At 49.4% G+C, this 16,138-nt stretch overlaps 6 protein-coding genes across 6 annotated transcripts; 5 read left to right on the top strand and 1 right to left on the bottom strand.

Moving 5' to 3' along the window:
* Nucleotides 1–98: 98 nt before the first annotated feature.
* On the top strand, nucleotides 99–1,279 carry ARB_00849 (penicillolysin/deuterolysin metalloprotease, putative; the record flags this gene model as incomplete). Its single annotated transcript, XM_003012920.1, has 2 exons — nucleotides 99–333; nucleotides 390–1,279. The coding sequence occupies 2 exons, from the start codon at nucleotides 99–101 to the stop codon at nucleotides 1,277–1,279; spliced, it is 1,125 nt and encodes a 374-aa protein (XP_003012966.1).
* Nucleotides 1,280–1,931: 652 nt separating this feature from the next.
* On the bottom strand, nucleotides 1,932–4,521 carry ARB_00850 (DUF455 domain protein; the record flags this gene model as incomplete). Its single annotated transcript, XM_003012921.1, has 2 exons — nucleotides 1,932–3,146; nucleotides 3,199–4,521. The coding sequence occupies 2 exons, from the start codon at nucleotides 4,519–4,521 to the stop codon at nucleotides 1,932–1,934; spliced, it is 2,538 nt and encodes an 845-aa protein (XP_003012967.1).
* Nucleotides 4,522–5,139: 618 nt separating this feature from the next.
* Nucleotides 5,140–6,801, top strand: ARB_00851 (uncharacterized protein; the record flags this gene model as incomplete). Its single annotated transcript, XM_003012922.1, has 2 exons — nucleotides 5,140–5,225; nucleotides 5,280–6,801. The coding sequence occupies 2 exons, from the start codon at nucleotides 5,140–5,142 to the stop codon at nucleotides 6,799–6,801; spliced, it is 1,608 nt and encodes a 535-aa protein (XP_003012968.1).
* A 1,701-nt stretch (nucleotides 6,802–8,502) lies between these two features.
* On the top strand, nucleotides 8,503–10,949 carry ARB_00852 (uncharacterized protein; the record flags this gene model as incomplete). The annotated part of the gene is made up of 2 exons (XM_003012923.1): nucleotides 8,503–9,173; nucleotides 9,275–10,949. The coding sequence occupies 2 exons, from the start codon at nucleotides 8,503–8,505 to the stop codon at nucleotides 10,947–10,949; spliced, it is 2,346 nt and encodes a 781-aa protein (XP_003012969.1).
* Nucleotides 10,950–12,741: 1,792 nt separating this feature from the next.
* On the top strand, nucleotides 12,742–13,730 carry ARB_00853 (uncharacterized protein; the record flags this gene model as incomplete). The annotated part of the gene is made up of 2 exons (XM_003012924.1): nucleotides 12,742–13,048; nucleotides 13,135–13,730. The coding sequence occupies 2 exons, from the start codon at nucleotides 12,742–12,744 to the stop codon at nucleotides 13,728–13,730; spliced, it is 903 nt and encodes a 300-aa protein (XP_003012970.1).
* Nucleotides 13,731–14,512: 782 nt separating this feature from the next.
* On the top strand, nucleotides 14,513–15,727 carry ARB_00854 (uncharacterized protein; the record flags this gene model as incomplete). The annotated part of the gene is made up of 3 exons (XM_003012925.1): nucleotides 14,513–14,813; nucleotides 14,896–15,512; nucleotides 15,575–15,727. 3 exons carry the CDS (start codon nucleotides 14,513–14,515, stop codon nucleotides 15,725–15,727), a joined length of 1,071 nt encoding a protein of 356 aa, XP_003012971.1.
* Nucleotides 15,728–16,138: the final 411 nt, after the last annotated feature.

The following is a 16,138-nucleotide window of genomic DNA, read 5'->3' on the forward strand; positions in this document are numbered from 1 at the left end:
CAGCCAGTCCCTCCAAACGCCCTCTTCAATTCTAACTCACCGTTTCTCTGCTCCCATATCACTAATTTCTCCTTTTCTTCTCCTTACTACCATACAAGATGAAGTTCCTCACTGCTCTCTCCGCTATTGGGGCGTTGGTAGCCACCGCTACGGCGGCTGCTGTTCCAAATACGCCAGCAAAGCAGTCCATGATTGACGTTCAGCTTTCGGCTACCGGAAACACCATGATTAAAGCCACCATCACCAACAAAGGAGACAAGGCTTTGAACTTGCTGCAATTCAATACCATTCTCGACAAGAACCCAACCCGCAAGGTCAGGGTCTACCAGAACGGTAAGCTAGCTCTTATTCCGTTATACAACTCCCTGTATATTGACTCTGTGGAATAGGCACCGAGGTCAAGTTCACCGGCATGCTTCCCCGATATAAAATGTCTAATCTCTCCCCTGAATATTTCACCTCCCTTGGCCCAAAAGCCAGCGTTGAAAGCACCTTTGACATTGCTCGTACCCATGATTTGACCCGCGGTGGAAAGATCACCGTCATGGCCTCCGGAACCATTCGTACTGCCGAGGGACATGGCGCAAATGCAACCACCATCACCGGATATGCCAGATACGAATCCAACAAGCTTGAATTGGATGTTGACGCAAAGAAGGCATCTTCCGTTGGACAAGCCATGGGAAAGGTCAAGAAATCACGCGGAACTATCGATAAGCGCACCAACATCGACACCTCCAGCTGCACCCAGGGCCAACTTGATGCTCTAGAAGGCGCCCTTTACAATTCTGCTGCCCTCGCTCAAGCTGCTGCCGAAGCTGCCCCTTCCAACCTCAACACTGTCGCAGAGTTCTTTAAGTCTACTAGCAGCAGCACTGTTAACACCATCGTCTCCCGTCTCCAGTCCGTTGCCAGTGAATCCTCCTATGTTGATTATGGAAGCACTACCTACTATTGCACTGATTCCATGAATGGCTGCTCTCCTGGTGTCCTTGCTTATACTCTTCCGGACCAGAATCTCATTTTCAACTGCCCAATCTACTACTCCGACTTGCCTGCCCTTGCCCAGTCTTGCTACGAGCAGGATCAGGCCACTACCACTCTTCACGAGATGACCCATAACTCTGCCGTTGTTAGTCCCTTCTGTGATGACTTGGGTTATGGATATGAGGATGCCACCTCTCTTTCTGCTGCCCAGGCAATTCAGAATGCTGATTCCTACGCCCTTTTTGCTAATGGTAAGCTTATCCTTCACCTTCATGAAAAATCAGGATTTTGACTGACCATATCTTTAGCTATCTACCTCGGTTGTTAGGAGGAATGTTTAATGAAGTGCAGGTAAAATGAGATGGCTCGTTAGAGTCATTGCTAGACGTTGTCTTTGTTACGTATATAGAAAATATTCTGTTATAATAAAAACTTGACCTATGTTTCTAATAATACTGTTTCTCTGTAAGCAGGAATTCTCTTCAACAACCGGCTATAGCCAAGAACCAAAAGGAGAAGAGTGTTATTTGCAAATAGAGCATCAGGATCGTAAAAATAAATAAATAAATAAAAAGATCAAAAAGATCAAAACATACGAAAGTCGGGATTCGCTGGTGGTCACCCACCCAACTACTAACCGACCGGCAAGTGGCTTAAGTACAGCTGAGCGGACGGGAAGCTCTGTTTTCCACTTCCTGTGTTCGTATGTGCTAGATACATAGACGAGGGAATTGATATAGATGTGTAAGAGTTCCAAACACAATGTCAATCCCATAATATTCTCATAAATTCAGAACCACATACTCGTATGACAGAGGCATTTCGCTGATGGGGAATAACGTGCACTTATATACAACAAATATCGTTAACTAAAGCCGAAGCATCCGAACATAAGAAATAAAGAGATGCCTAGGAATAGAATGCTTAACCACCAATGCGGTGAATCACATCACAATGCAATCTTTATTCCTATCTCTTTCTCTATAGTAATCGTCACGATGGGGTAATGAAGAGGTTGACAGCGAGCCAGGGTATTGTCGTCTCCTGCCAGGCATGTGTGGACTTGGACCATATCCCGACATTCGATTATATTGAGGATTTGGGCCCATAGGACCGTTATAGGGTTGCTGCTGCTGCTGCTGCTGCTGAGGGTGCAAGGGCCCATTAGGTGGTGGGATATATGCTGGTTCTTGAGCAGCTTGCTCATAGGTCGGGGGAGGGGCATTAGGGTCATTGACGGGATTATTTTGGTTAGTGGCAGGTGGAACCATTGGAGGGAAGCCTTGAGCCCTTGATGGGGGTGGGCGGTGAGTAGTAGGTGTACGGGGGAGGGGGGTCAAAGTTGATGGAAGGGCAGAATTAGGTCGTGAAAAGCTAGCGGACCGGGTGTTCCGGATTTGATGTTGAGACCGACCCCGGGGAGATGTAGTTTCAGAGCTTACTCTGAGGTTGTTCTGTGACCTGCGTGGGGGTTGTGGAGGACCTTGCTCGTTTCGCCGGGTTTGCTCATCTTCATACTGTAACGAGAGGGCAAAGGCATAATCTGCATCTGTTTGTTCGGTAGCACTCGCATTCTCCCTCGAAGATGGCTCTTCTGCGCATGGCGGAGGCTGGCTAGGTGCAGAGCTGCTATGCCCTACGGGGCGGAAGTCACCGGAGTATAGCTCCGAGTTGGTGCCATTCACATCCACCAGACTCTCCCAGACAATTTCTGCATGGCCGGCATACCCAGCATCGGTAACCAGTGTGAATAGCTGGTTAGATATCGGGTGTTTAAAGAGTGTTGCAAAGTGATCGTTCCTGAATAACACACATATGCTACCCGCTGGTATGGATCTCTCCAGGTGCTGGAGGCCAAAGGGGCTCAATTGGGTAGGGTGGTCTACGGTCACAAATCGTTGGATGGTATCTATATCCTCAAACAGTCGTTGTTCGTCTGGAGCTAACGACCCGGTATTTATAGCTCTAGATTCTAGATCTTCTCTTTTGAAATGAAGTAACTGAATATCGTCGTGATATTCGGCAACACGAAGCATTGCTTCGTGAGTTGGTGAAGATGGTGCCGCAGTCCAGCCATGGACTAGCGGGAGGTTAAATGTACTATATAGTTCAATATCTCGTGTCTTGAGAAAAGTTCCAGGTGTAGGAGGATGTAGTATCTATAAAGGTGAGTTAGAGAACTGAAAAGGCTGGGTCAATTCAGGAACATACCGGAGTTAATCGTGGATTTACGTTCATTCCAGTGTGCAACATTGTGAGAAACACGCTTAAGGCTTCGATATCAGGCAGATCATTATGTCCGTCTGGTGAACTGATGAGTTCATCAAACAGGGCCTGTATGAGCAATCCTAGAGATATCCTTTCTCTAGAATGCAATGCCCGGATAAGCGGCGTTTGCGCATTAATCGGAGACCTTAAGACAAGGCCGTTGACTAACGCAAGGAGTGGACATGGCCCATTTTCATTTTGCACCAAAATTGGCGACTGGCGTAACTCAGTGGTTCCATCTGTCCAATTAACAATGCGAATATCATATATTTCAGACTTATGGCTTGAGTGTTGAGATGACGGCGCAGGGGATGCAGGTTTAGGACTCGAAGCTGGTTCAACTATGCCCGGAACTAGAGATGGGCCGGTTGGGTTTGTCACAACAGGCTCTAGATGTTCACTATTTTGAATGGCCACTCCTTTGCCTCTATCTTTTTTCTCATCACTAGACTCGCTAGGAGTGTGCATCACTGAGTGTGTCTCTGGTTCTGAGTGGTCATGAGAGTTTAAATCGATCAGATCCCCGGATTCCGTTGGCGATGTAACTTCATGGGTCGCGCGCACCCTACCTTCAGCAGGGACGGCTTGGCTATCATGAGCGCCAACAGTATTATTACGTGCGGAGGAATCCAGGGTCAAGTTGCCCATTTTGTCGCAGATCTGGTTGGCATTATAGGAACGTTGGGGCTGAATAGAAGCATTCGGGTTATCGAAAGGGTCCTCAGTAGCATTTGATGCTGTGTTCAAATTTTCTATAGCTACGGTCAGTGAACGCTGTCTAATTGATGAAGTTAGAAGACACCCACTATCGCGACTCAGTTTGGCTTTGAGAAATGGATTATTCGACTGTAGCTGTATGCCAGATGTTGGTATCTCACCCCGTGTCTGGTCATTTAGAGAGGTGGAATCCGTCTGTCCCGTTCCTTGGGCAGAAAATGGTTGCGTAGGCGGATTGTATTTTCGCAAATCGCTATTTACGCTGTCGGCCCAGATGTCTGCGGAGTTTTCGAGACCATCGGTCGGAGGAATCTGAGGCAAGGCGGCATGCCCCGACTCAGTCACAGAGGAACTCGACGTTCCCTCTACAGTTTTGTTCTGGCCGTGGTCAACTGTCTGTGACAGTGGGGTTTGCGACAACTCCGCAGTCGCATGTGCATCGTTATGCGATTCCCTCACATCAGGAGAGGGCCGTGTGTTAGATTCATGCGACATATCCTTATATCCCGCAACATGACCTGCCTCAGGCTCAGTGCGTGTCGAAACCATGGTTGCCAACAGCTGTGTATATGTAGCAGCAGATTGGGCAAAAGGTGAAGTTCCCTTCTACCAGCAAAAAGCGAAAGTAATGATAGTCGTGTTTAGCTTAAAACTTGGTTGCATCATAACACTGATTGCGGCTTTATATCCTTTGATGGCGCAGGATTGTGAGAAAATGCCCCGTCCCTCTTTCATATGGAGGTTTTGACGGCAGCCTGGATGAGGCGCAGGTCTCCACCCAGTGACACCGCGAGAAGGAGCAAACAGTCGCGGAGGCAAACACAGCTGTTCGATTCGTGAGGCTGTGCTCGGGGATTCGTTTCGCGCGCTGTCGTCGTGGAGCTGTTGATAGCCGGCAGAGAGGCTAGTTAGCGGTTAATAATTAGTTGCTTCATGCTCTCGCTGCGGTGTTAGTAAAAAAGAAGAAACGGGAACGAAAGCCGAAAGAAAGTTAAAATAAGCGCCGGATGACGTAAGGACGGCGTCCGGGTAATTAAAGCTCCGGCCCGTGGTGTTTTCCAATTCAAGCTTTTTTCTCTTTTAGGAAATTTTGACGGTCAAAGTGTCAGCTTTCCGAGATCAACGCGGGGGTCGAAGAGCAGTTTGTAGGTGGGAAGTAGATCAAAGATGCATTCATCCATACCACCAAATGTTTATGTGGCGCTTAAGCTGCCGTCAGACGTCACGAAGATTATACAGACAGTACCTAACTCGTAAGGTAAACCCCATCTCACGAGTCCTGGAGTGATAGCTAACGGTAGCGGTAGGAACATATCTCTTGGGAAGTATGGGTCGTTTCCATGCAACCAAATAATTGGCAGACCGTTTTATGCAACTTTTGAGATTGCAGACAATCCAGATGATGACGGCCATGTCCTGCATATTGTGCCCGCAGCTGAGCTTCATACTGAGGCGCTACTTGCAGATGGTGAGGGTGAGGGCGAGGGTGAAGCTGGGACAAGCACTCCATCTGTGCCATTTCCTCAAGAGGATAACAGGCACATCATTGACAACAAGAGCACACAGCAGCTTACAATGGAGCAGATTGAGGAGCTAAAACAGTCTTCTACTGATGCAGGGAGAGAGATCATTTCAAAACTGCTTGAGTCGCATTCTGCACTTGACCAGAAGACGCAGTTCTCGCGTGCCAAGTATATGCTTAGGAAACGCAAGAAATACCTGCATCGATTCACGGTGGAGCCAATGGATGTAGGGGTGCTGACTGAATGGATGCTTGAGCAGAAAGATCCGGGGCGGGTTTTGGAATTGCGGGATGAAACTATAGGTTTAATTGGAGCTTGGGCTAATGTACATTATGGCGGCGGCGGGGAGTCTGATGGTGCGGCAAAGGTGAATGGGGCGGTCAATCAGGCTAAAGGACGATGGTTGATAGTGGACGATACCGGTGGCCTGGTCGTCGCCGCCATGGCAGAAAGGGCAGGCATTCTATATCCTCCCGAAGTGCTCTCTGGGGAGGGACTTGGCAGCATTACAAAACAGGGAGCAAGACCTGCACAGTCTGTGGAGGATGAGACGCCAGCAGTGGAAGCAATGCCTGCACCCCACACGACATTAACGGTTATTCATCACAATTTACAGCCGAACTTGAGCATGCTCAAATACTTCTCTCATGATATCAATGAACCTTCGGAAACCCATCCACTGTCTTCTCACCTGAAGACCTTATCGTGGCTGCAGCTTCTCCATCCATCTGAGGACGCAATATATGAAATGGAGCCACCCGAGATTAGCGAGGAGGAACTGGCGAGCTGGAAACCCTCCAAACGATCAATGCATTTCAAAAAGAAACGGCGCTGGACAAGAGTACGTAATACGGTTGACGAAACAAGAGCAGGCGGATTTGACGGACTTATTGTTGCAACTCTAATGGATCCTGCATCTATACTCAAATACACGGTCCCTTTGCTGGCTGGGTCGGCACAGGTGGTGGTGTACTCACCATACATTGAACCACTGGTGCAGCTAGCCGATCTCTACTCAACTGCACGCAGGACCGCATACATCACCTATAAGCGAGAGGTGGCAGAAGGGGCTGCAGAAGATAAGGAGGAGGACTTCCCCGTTGACCCAACGTTGCTGCTAGCGCCCACGTTACACACATCTCGAGTGAGGACGTGGCAAGTGCTTCCCGGTCGAACACACCCTCTCATGACTGGCCGGGGTGGAGCGGAAGGATATGTTTTTCACGCAGTTAGGGTATTGCCCGCAATAGGGAAGGTTGAAGCCCGAGGTGTTCAAGCGAAGAAGCGACGAACAGAGATTTCATGAAAAGGGAACAGTCTATTATTGGACTGTGCCCCTGGCATGGTACGATGGCACCGAGTTAAAAAATGGGGTACACTTATGGTTACTTTGGTGGTGCCTGGCGGTCTGGACGGTGTGAGATAGATAAGGACACGAAGGATGCGGAATGGAGCACCCAGCGCACTGGGTTTGCACGTTTTTAACCACTCACTAGGGGGGCCACTCCAGTGCTACTGCCGGTGCTAATGCAAACGTTGGATGCAAGGGGAGGGTCAAGCATGGCGATGGTTGAGATAAAAACATGGAAGGGGTGTTTCACCAGGAGACCGGACGTTCACCCGCATAACTCGTCAGATTCACAAATTGACCTGCAGACCCTTGTCCAGCACGTTTTTTTCCTGCTGCCTTAGTGCGGCGTTAAGAGGGGGGGGGCCTCTCGTTCCCCCCAGTATATAGCGTGGATGGGAGTGGAAGGATGGAGAGTTGATACGTGCACACTTCTATGTATAACAATAATGGGGTTAAGGAGTCCACCGTGTTTCACCAATTGCATAGCAAGGATGCCTCACAGAATGAAGCCTGGTACTATGAAGCAGCCCAGAACCGTGGAGCAGCAAATTGCCAATATATTATTGCCAACACGATGAGCAACTACCAAGAGATTGAGCGAGCTTCTAACTTGCTGCCATTTGCAATGGCGGCCTGCTACACGTGAAGTCCGACTAAGAGCTTTGCTATATGCCCTCGGCCATGTAGACGAGAGACTGTGGTGTGATATGAAAAAAGCAGATGAGTCCCCCCTCCACTCCCCCTAGCTATAAACTAACGAGTAAGGCTTGTGAACAGGGACCCTTTTTTTTTCACCTTTTTTCCAATAATAAGTAATTCTCGGTGACGTTCCTCATCGACAACTGGTTGCCATAGCTGCCGCATCGCCGCTGCATCGCCAAGAGGTACATGCATGTACATCCCCATACATCGGACTACTGCGAGGTACATCACAGGTACCTTGGCCTATGGGCGACACGTGCGGCTGCTGTGGTCGAAGATTTGCTCCCTTCTCCCCGGCCGGTCGTCGCCTCCAACCTTCGCTGCAGCCAACGCCGAGCGTAAAAAATGGGCCAGCTCGACTCGCAAAACGACCAAGAAACGCCCAAATTAGAAGCTCAATGAGGGCAGATGTGCGCGATATGCGCCGTGCCTCGAATCAGAAGCTGGTTCCGCATGGCCTAGCGACGAGCATGGCCGAAGCATCCCCGGGCGTGGGCTCAAACCAAAGTCGAATGGATGGCTGTTGCACGACAGGCTTGCCCCCTGGACGACCCCTGATACGCCACAGAGGAAGGGCCAGTAGTCCCATAGTCGGGGGATTTTTTAAAGAGAGACCAGCAAGAATGCAAAGACCAGTTCTATATATACATTACACTCTCCGTACGGAGTCCATCGAGCACGCATTACCGGCACGCTGGCTTGAAGGCCTAACCTTACGAGAAAAAGGATACGCATCTCAGTACTCCGTACTTAGAAAAGTATTTTTATTACTATCCGTACTCCACCAGAAAATAACAAATAACCCAGCCGAGCCATCTTCCCTGTTGGGACAAGACAAAGAGAGAGAGCGAGAGACGTCTAGCCCGGAGCCTCGATGCCGAAAGGCGCTGCCAGGGCGAGCGAGAAGGAAGAGCGCGAGCGCTGTGCTATTTATTATCGTCGCCATTGTTAATTATGGTGGCAGGCGAGTTAGCCGCAGGGCCAATAGGCAGCCCCTTGCCAGCCTCCCGAATCTGCCACAGCCGTCGATCCAAGCTTTTGCCTCTTTGCCGGCAAGCCCTTTGCTTCTTCCTCCTCCCCTTCTCCCCCTTCTTGCTGCTCACCACTTGGATGGGCCCAAGGTCAGAAGATATGCCCCTGCCGCCCAATCACCGTCTCGCTGACGGAAATATCAAGCGTCTCCCACAATCCACTTCGAGGCGTACCTCCACCAAGGCAAAATGGAGAGTCGACATGGGTGCGTCTTATCCCCCGGCAGGCAGGCTAAGAACTCGAGGGAAAAAGGCCTTACTTGGGCCCATTAAGCTTCCCCGATTGCACGGGCATGGCATCCTGTCCGTCATTGGGCGTGGTATTCGCTCTTTTTTCTTTTTTTGCCCGTCTTTGCTCTCGCTCTTTTTTTTTTTTATCTTTCTTGTGCTTGAGCTCGAAGCCCTTGGCTTGCTGCTGGTGTCGGTTGCGATGCAGATATGGGAAAACCGTCATCAGAAGACCCAGAGCCCCAGGGACCAACGCCCTTTTAATCAGCGAATATATACTCTGATGCTGTCCCGCTGCCTCCTGAACATCCCTTCCCCCCGTTTCCTCTTTGATGGTCGTTGCTTCGTCTGCTCGTCGATGGTGAAGTCTGTCTGAGAACTCTCGCCCATCTCACTCTCTCTCTCTCTGTGTGTGTCCCTTCTACTGAGACAACAGCCAGCCCATGAGATGAGACCGGGGCCTACAGCAGCAGCAACACCACATCCTCCATAATCAACAGGATCACTCTGCCCATCATGATTCTAGCCACGGTCAAAGAGAGCGTGCGTACCAGCTGGGGCATGTTCAGCGCAGTCGAGCGTCGTAACATCTTCCTATACATTCTAGGTATCGCCTTCTACAAGTTCGGCCTCGAGGCCTTCAATGGTTCTATTCTCGCCCTCGCTACAAACCGGTACGACTACGATGCCTACTTGAAGCATAGACCGGCCAAGACCTTCGAGCGAGTTGGGCTTCTCAGCGGCCTCAACCAGGCCTGCCAGTGTGTGGGTTCGATCATGATCGCACCCTTGGTCCGTCGGGCTCCAGCCAGGCTTGTCCTGGTTGTTTCTGTCGTCTTGTTCGGCCTGTTCACCGGTATCCTAATGGTCGTGGACGCTGCCACCGGCGGAACTATCATGCCACCAGAGTTCCGCGGCGACCATCCGGCCATGGATTTCCACTACTATGGAGATTACAACACCGACGGTATTATACCCATCTACTGTGTCACTGGTCTTGTCTACGGGATGGTCGAGTTGATCCGCCGTATCATCCCTCGCGATATCGTCGGAGGAAACATTCAAAAGCTTCGTCGACTCGATGCCATGGTCCACGTCTTCTACGAGACGTCAGGTACAGCTAGCGCATTCTGCACTGCTCTAGCCCTCATCCCGACCCTGGGGAACAACTACTCATTCATCATCACCCCCGTGTTCTTCGCCATGGCCGGTGCAACTTGGTTCTTCATCAAGGAAGCAGACACCTTCCAGCCTCCTCCTCCACCGCTCATGGGCAAGCGACCAACCTACATCAAGGCAGTGTTTGTCTCCTTCTACCTCTTCGGCGAGTCCATCTGGACTGGATCCAAGCTTCTTCTCACCAACCGACGGTTCATCTGGCTTATCCCTGGTTACTCCATTGCCTTCTACGGTCATCGCTATCTTGAGAACGGCCTTGCTCCCGCGGTCGCCCGTCGTTACCTCGGTCACTCTGCTTGGGCTAACATCATTGTTGGTGGCTCTAACCTGGGAGAATTGCTCGGTGCTCTTTTCGTCTTCCTTTTCACCAACCTCGTCACCACCCCGATTCCCTGGGTTCGACTCGATGCCGTCATGTTGCTTGGAGTTTGGTACCTCTCCTTCTGGACGCCTCCACCAGACCAGGTCGCCTACGCCTGGATCATCGGCGCGACTTTCCTCCCCATCTCCTTCGGCTGGGCTGCTGGAGATGTCTCTCTTGCAGCCTACATCCAAGCCGCTCTTGCTCGCCACGAATCCAAAGCTCAAAACGTTTCCCCCCTCGGTGCCGTCATGGCTTGCCTTTACACCACCTACATCGTTACATACGCTATCACATCGCCGCTACTGGGTCAATACATCGACTCGGTCTACATTAGAACCGGTGGCCGTGACGGAGGAGACATCCACTCTGCAATTCACAACGTTGCAGGTGTGCAGTACAGCGTAATGGCTGTCATAATATTCGCCAGTACCTTCATTCCACAAGGAGCCTGGCGCATCAACCCCAAGATGCTGTTCAACCAGAACCTCGACGCCGACCTTGAGGTTACTGAAATTGGAGATGGCATCGACCTGAAGAAGAAGAGCCACGAGCGAGAGACTTCGCTCAGCACAAACCCAAGAGATAGAGAGTCATGGTGATTTCAGACTCCCACCCTCGTCTCTTATCAATTCTTCCTCTTCTTCTTCTTCTATGCTATATATACCCCTTTTTTAAAACTTAACTTTTTGATCTGGTTTCTTTTCTCTCTGATTTAACTCATGTGTCGCTCGGTTACTTTGCGTGGTGTTCTGGCAGGATTTCTCTTTCAAACAAGTACACAGCTCTTCCATATACGTTGATGCGAAACAAACACCCTTTCCTTTCCCATACCCCTTCTTCCCTGTCCTCGTCTCTCTATCTCTCTTACTCTGCCGCTTCCTCCCTACTACATCACAACAACCCCATAAATCTCGCGTTGTCTTCTGGATTGGTAATGATGCATATGCAAGTTTATTATGTCTACACCTATACAACTAATTAACAAGCAAGGCCTGCAGTGTCTTGGAATACTCGAATATCGCGCTCCAGCCCAACCTCCCCCACCCCCTTTTCACCGTTACTGTCAGACGATGTCTTCTCCTTATCCTTCCATTCCCTTAATCTCATTTGACGTGACCGGGCTTGATGCCAAGCCTGATAAAAACGCTTCCGCCGTACTTTCAATATTTCCTTATCCTACTTTTCTCACCTTCTCCGTTCCACGTCGCTCTGTTTATGTACCAGTAAGGATGGAGTTGAGCGATAACGGCGAAGAAAGAAACATATCTTGCGAAGAAGCTAGTCGTTTAGTTAGTTAGCTGGTTAATATAAAAATCGACTTGACTTGTCAATATCAACATCCTTCGTCCATACAGAGTACAGGCCCTTATCTCATGGATCCTGGCCCTGACCTCCGTGATCAGATCGGTTAATTCATTCGCGGCAGCCTCACACTTGATAAGTCTTCGTTGCCTAAGTTATCTAGTTTGCCAAAGACGTCGATGACTTTTAGACACGCAATTATCTACTCCCGCGGTCTCAAAAAATTCTACTTTCCTTTATTTTAGACTTGGTTCAACTGAAGGACACTCCGTTTATATTTCTACTTTTTGCTTCATTCCACCATTTGGAAACCCAACTTCCCCTATCCGAAAAGCCGTGGCTTGAAGGCGATATGCCAGATAGGTATATACCCGTTGACCGCATCCAAGGCCCTAAGGAAGCGTTGGCTGACATTGCCTTTCGGATATCAACTCCCCTCAACGTTACGGGTATCAGGGAAGAACCCCATTCGTGGTCTTCAAGCCAGAGTGTCGGCAGCGCTGCTGAGTAAGCCGTAGTCAGAAATGCTTATTAGTCATCTAATGCTCCACATTTATCGACAACTTTCGCCAAGGCCTGCTTACTCATCAAACTCGATCAATGAGAGTCACGTGCCTCAATACAGAGCGGAACACAAATTATGGAATGCTGCAGCGTCTAGGATGAGGACTGGAAAGGGAGGTAAATAGGCGTAGAATGGATAGATGGTGATGGCTATCGAGACATACTACATCCATTCATCTATGCAGGAATGGGCTTCGTCGAATATCCTATGCCTACACCGATATGGAGCAGGCGCATCGTATAACTAATGGTTATACGGGGGGGAGGGGGCGTAGTAGTTAACCGGGTTATCTGCAGTGACAGTGAAAGTTATAACAAACTCTAACTTTCAGAGTCTACACCTACGAGGTAGTCTACTTTCTGCCATTCCAGGTACCTTTCACGCCGTTCGTCCAACATGTTCTCCTTTCCAGCCCAACTCGAGTCTGACCAGCAAACGCGGAACTGGTACCAGGACCTCCTTGACCACCCAGAATGCCAGGGCGACCCTGTAAGCGATGCATTCAGCCAATTACTGAAATTTGAATGATTTCTAAGGCTAACCGAGACGTGCAGATAAAAGTGCAACAGGCATACGAGTCTTACAGACAAGCGAGCCTGGCAAGGTCTCTTGCATCCATGACACTGGCAGATGGCAAGGCGAAGATCATACCCAGCCCTGCCCTTGTTCAGTATCTCTCGCATACTGCACTTACCAGCGGGCCTAAGGAGATTGAGAAGCACTATAGAGACGAGAGTGTCAACTGTATGGTGATCTGGGCTCGTCCAAGCCGAAAGATCCTCGAGCTCCTGCTTGGATTACAGAACAGGCTTAAAGATGTAGTGGGAACTGGTAAGTGGTACTTCTTACGAGTTATGTCATGGCTGTAGTCAACTAAATTGAAAATTTGAACACACTGGCAGATATGTGGTTTCCAGAGTCTTCTCGGCTGCATTTATCAGTCGTTGAGATCTCGCATCGCCATCCAATGGCGCACCTGTGGTCCGTGTTCAAACAGATTGGAAGACCGTTAGTCCAGGAAATGCTGGACCTCCCAGCCTCCCATGCTGCGTCTCATTCAAGGGTTGCTCGTCTCGGAAGGCCGATGCTTTTGTTCGACGCTGCTGGAGTAGCCATCGCCTTCGTTCCAGTAGGGACTGACCCCTATACCTATCACCATTTAAGAAGAGACCTCCATAGCATGGCCATTAGCAGTGGAGTCAAAACAGACACATGCTACACTGCCTGTATGGGACATATCACGCTTGGTCGTTTTATATCCACGAAGCACTTTGATTCAGACAATGTGGAAACGGCTCAAGAGCGGCTCAGAGTCTGGATGGCTACGATCCAAGATATAAACGAAGAACTAAGGCAAAGCTATCAGGCAGCAGACTGGGAATGGACAGTTGGTGAGGAGAAGGGACTGGAACTCCAGATGGGAATGCTCAAATTTGGACGAGATACAGAAGAGGCTGAGATAGCTGGGCGGAGTTTTGGAGGTGAAGCGACAGCATCGACGAAGGCTAACTAGTTAACTAGCCCCGGCAGCAAATAAGGGGATATCTACCCCGAATACTTGTAGCCGCGCATTTAATCCTCGCCCTCCGCCCTAAATTTGACCTTATGCACTCAGAATAGCGAACACGGGAGAGTAAGGTGGCTTGCATAGCTAGGGGTAGCCGCAAGGCTGTGCTTCTCGTAACCCAAACCACCACCGCAAAACTATTTACAGCTGAGCTGCTGCCTTTTCACTGCCAGTAATGGAGAATCCGCTCGCTGTCTCGTTTCTTCCCGTTTAAGATCGATAAAAGTGTTGCGGCATGGACAAGATTGACTGGCGAAATTATCCTGTCGGCCTGCCCTCGTATTCTCCAGCCCTTGATGACGGGCGGCTCTGCCAGAAAGAACTAACGTCGGCACCGACTTCCTGGCGATCAGAGAAATACCCAGCAGCCTCGAGAGTGCTCGTCCTTGACCATGATCGTGGAGTAGGTATGTTGTCAACAATATCTAGTTCTAAGTACCTGTTTTCACCGGTTGACCGAGCCTTGGTTCACCTGCGGGAATTCCCGAAAGCTTGATTTTCAGCGGCTGATCAACTTCTGCTCTCACCAAAGGGAAGAAACAACTCTGCGACGACGAGACTCTGCATAAGTTGCTGGTAAGTTATCCTGCGCATCGCGCCATTTGATCGGTCAAAGCATCCATATATCGACGGTATAGTAATTTCCATCGCAGGTCGGACCGCAGCCGCAAATACGATTCATGTAAGTAACTACCTGTGGCCCATGATCGTTAGCTACAACCAGACTGATGGTCGCGTTTCTCTCCAGACTCCTTGAATCGACGCCCCACGAGAAGGTACTTCATCGAATACATACGAATGCTGCGGCTGTTAGCGTGATCAAAGCCAATGCGCTGGCCGACGAGAAGACGGAAGCTCATGTCGAGGACGAGGTCGCGGACGAGTTGAACATATCGCTTGACTCTCTACTGAAAGTGCTGGCTCGATATGACTTCCCTCCATCTGCCTGCTCGCATATACGCGGACAGGAACAGATTTTTGGATCGAGAATCGGTCGAGATGACAAGAAGAATAAAGTAACTGCTTATGGTAGGTATATATTTCTTCTTATATAGAGGTTGTTTGGATGTTGGCTATGACCCGGTACTGACAACGACCTGACTTTGGATAGATTTCTGGTATGCGATACGAGCAAGAGCCTACATTCGTGCCGTCGATAAAGAGGCGGACTTGAAGATGACGATAGTGACACACTACGACGTCAAGTCACAGTCGAGCGTCATACTGCTGAAACACCGCTCGTTCAACGATCTCCCCAAGGCGCTAAAGGATGAACTCCACGATAAGTTGGTGGACTTTATACTCAATCCCAGTACGGCGGCTCTTGCGGGAAATCCATTTGCTCTCCATCTCCTCCATTTCAATAGCACCATCCAGTACTACCGGCGGGCTGCCCGAGATCCTAGGGATTCCGTGAGAAAAGAGGAGATCAAGGCCCATGGAGGGAGTTCCGGCCTAGAGGAAATCAATATACAACGACTACACCTGACGCTTACCAGTCTTGACCAGGATAAACTGCAGTTAAATTTCATTCTTGGAGTTCTCGCCCGTTTGCGGAAACAGCACGACCAGTTTTACAGGATGGTTAAGGGTGCTTCCGACGTGGACAGCCGTGACTGGCTCTATACCCGTGTAGAGGAAGAGTATGATCGATTCGAGAACCAGATTACATACTTTAAGACATCCATAGAGGATGTGGCGGCACGGGCTCAAAGACTTTTGGATCTGGTATGTTACTTACTAGAGTCCCAATTATATCTAGAACTAGGCTGACTTGAGATGACAACTAGCTTTTCAACTTGAGTACTCGGCACAGTACACATTTCAGTTCTCGTATGGCTGAGGAAGCAATGAAGGAGAGTGCATCGATGAGTACCATTGCGATCATGACCATGGTTTTCCTTCCAGGGACATTTGTTGCCGTACGCTTTACTACATACTAAACTATGAAGGCACAGGCACACCAGCTAACAGTGGGATATAGGGATTTCTAGGGACTAATCTTGTTAGTGGTCCGGGCCAATCTGATGGTCCCTCGGCGAAGACTGGCGGTAATTCTACGACGATTACGATATCATCCCAATGGTGGATATTCCCAGCTGCAACTATTCCACTGACTTTACTCACGTTTCTACTATGGTATTTATGGAAAGTATATGCCGAAAGAATGGTCAATAAACGCATCTTAAAGGATAAACGTATGCAAGGCGAAGTTTGATTTCTTATAATACCCCTATACATTATTTTAATATTACTTAGGAGATGGTCATGAATATTTGTCAAATTATTGTCCTGTCCTTTTTGGAACTTGATTAAATCCGGGGTACGACTATCCTCCTTCAGAGATGGAAAAG

The sequence above is a fragment of the Trichophyton benhamiae genome, assembly GCF_000151125.1.
Source record: "Trichophyton benhamiae CBS 112371 chromosome Unknown contix00201_1.exp, whole genome shotgun sequence".
Classification (NCBI taxonomy): domain Eukaryota; kingdom Fungi; phylum Ascomycota; class Eurotiomycetes; order Onygenales; family Arthrodermataceae; genus Trichophyton; species Trichophyton benhamiae.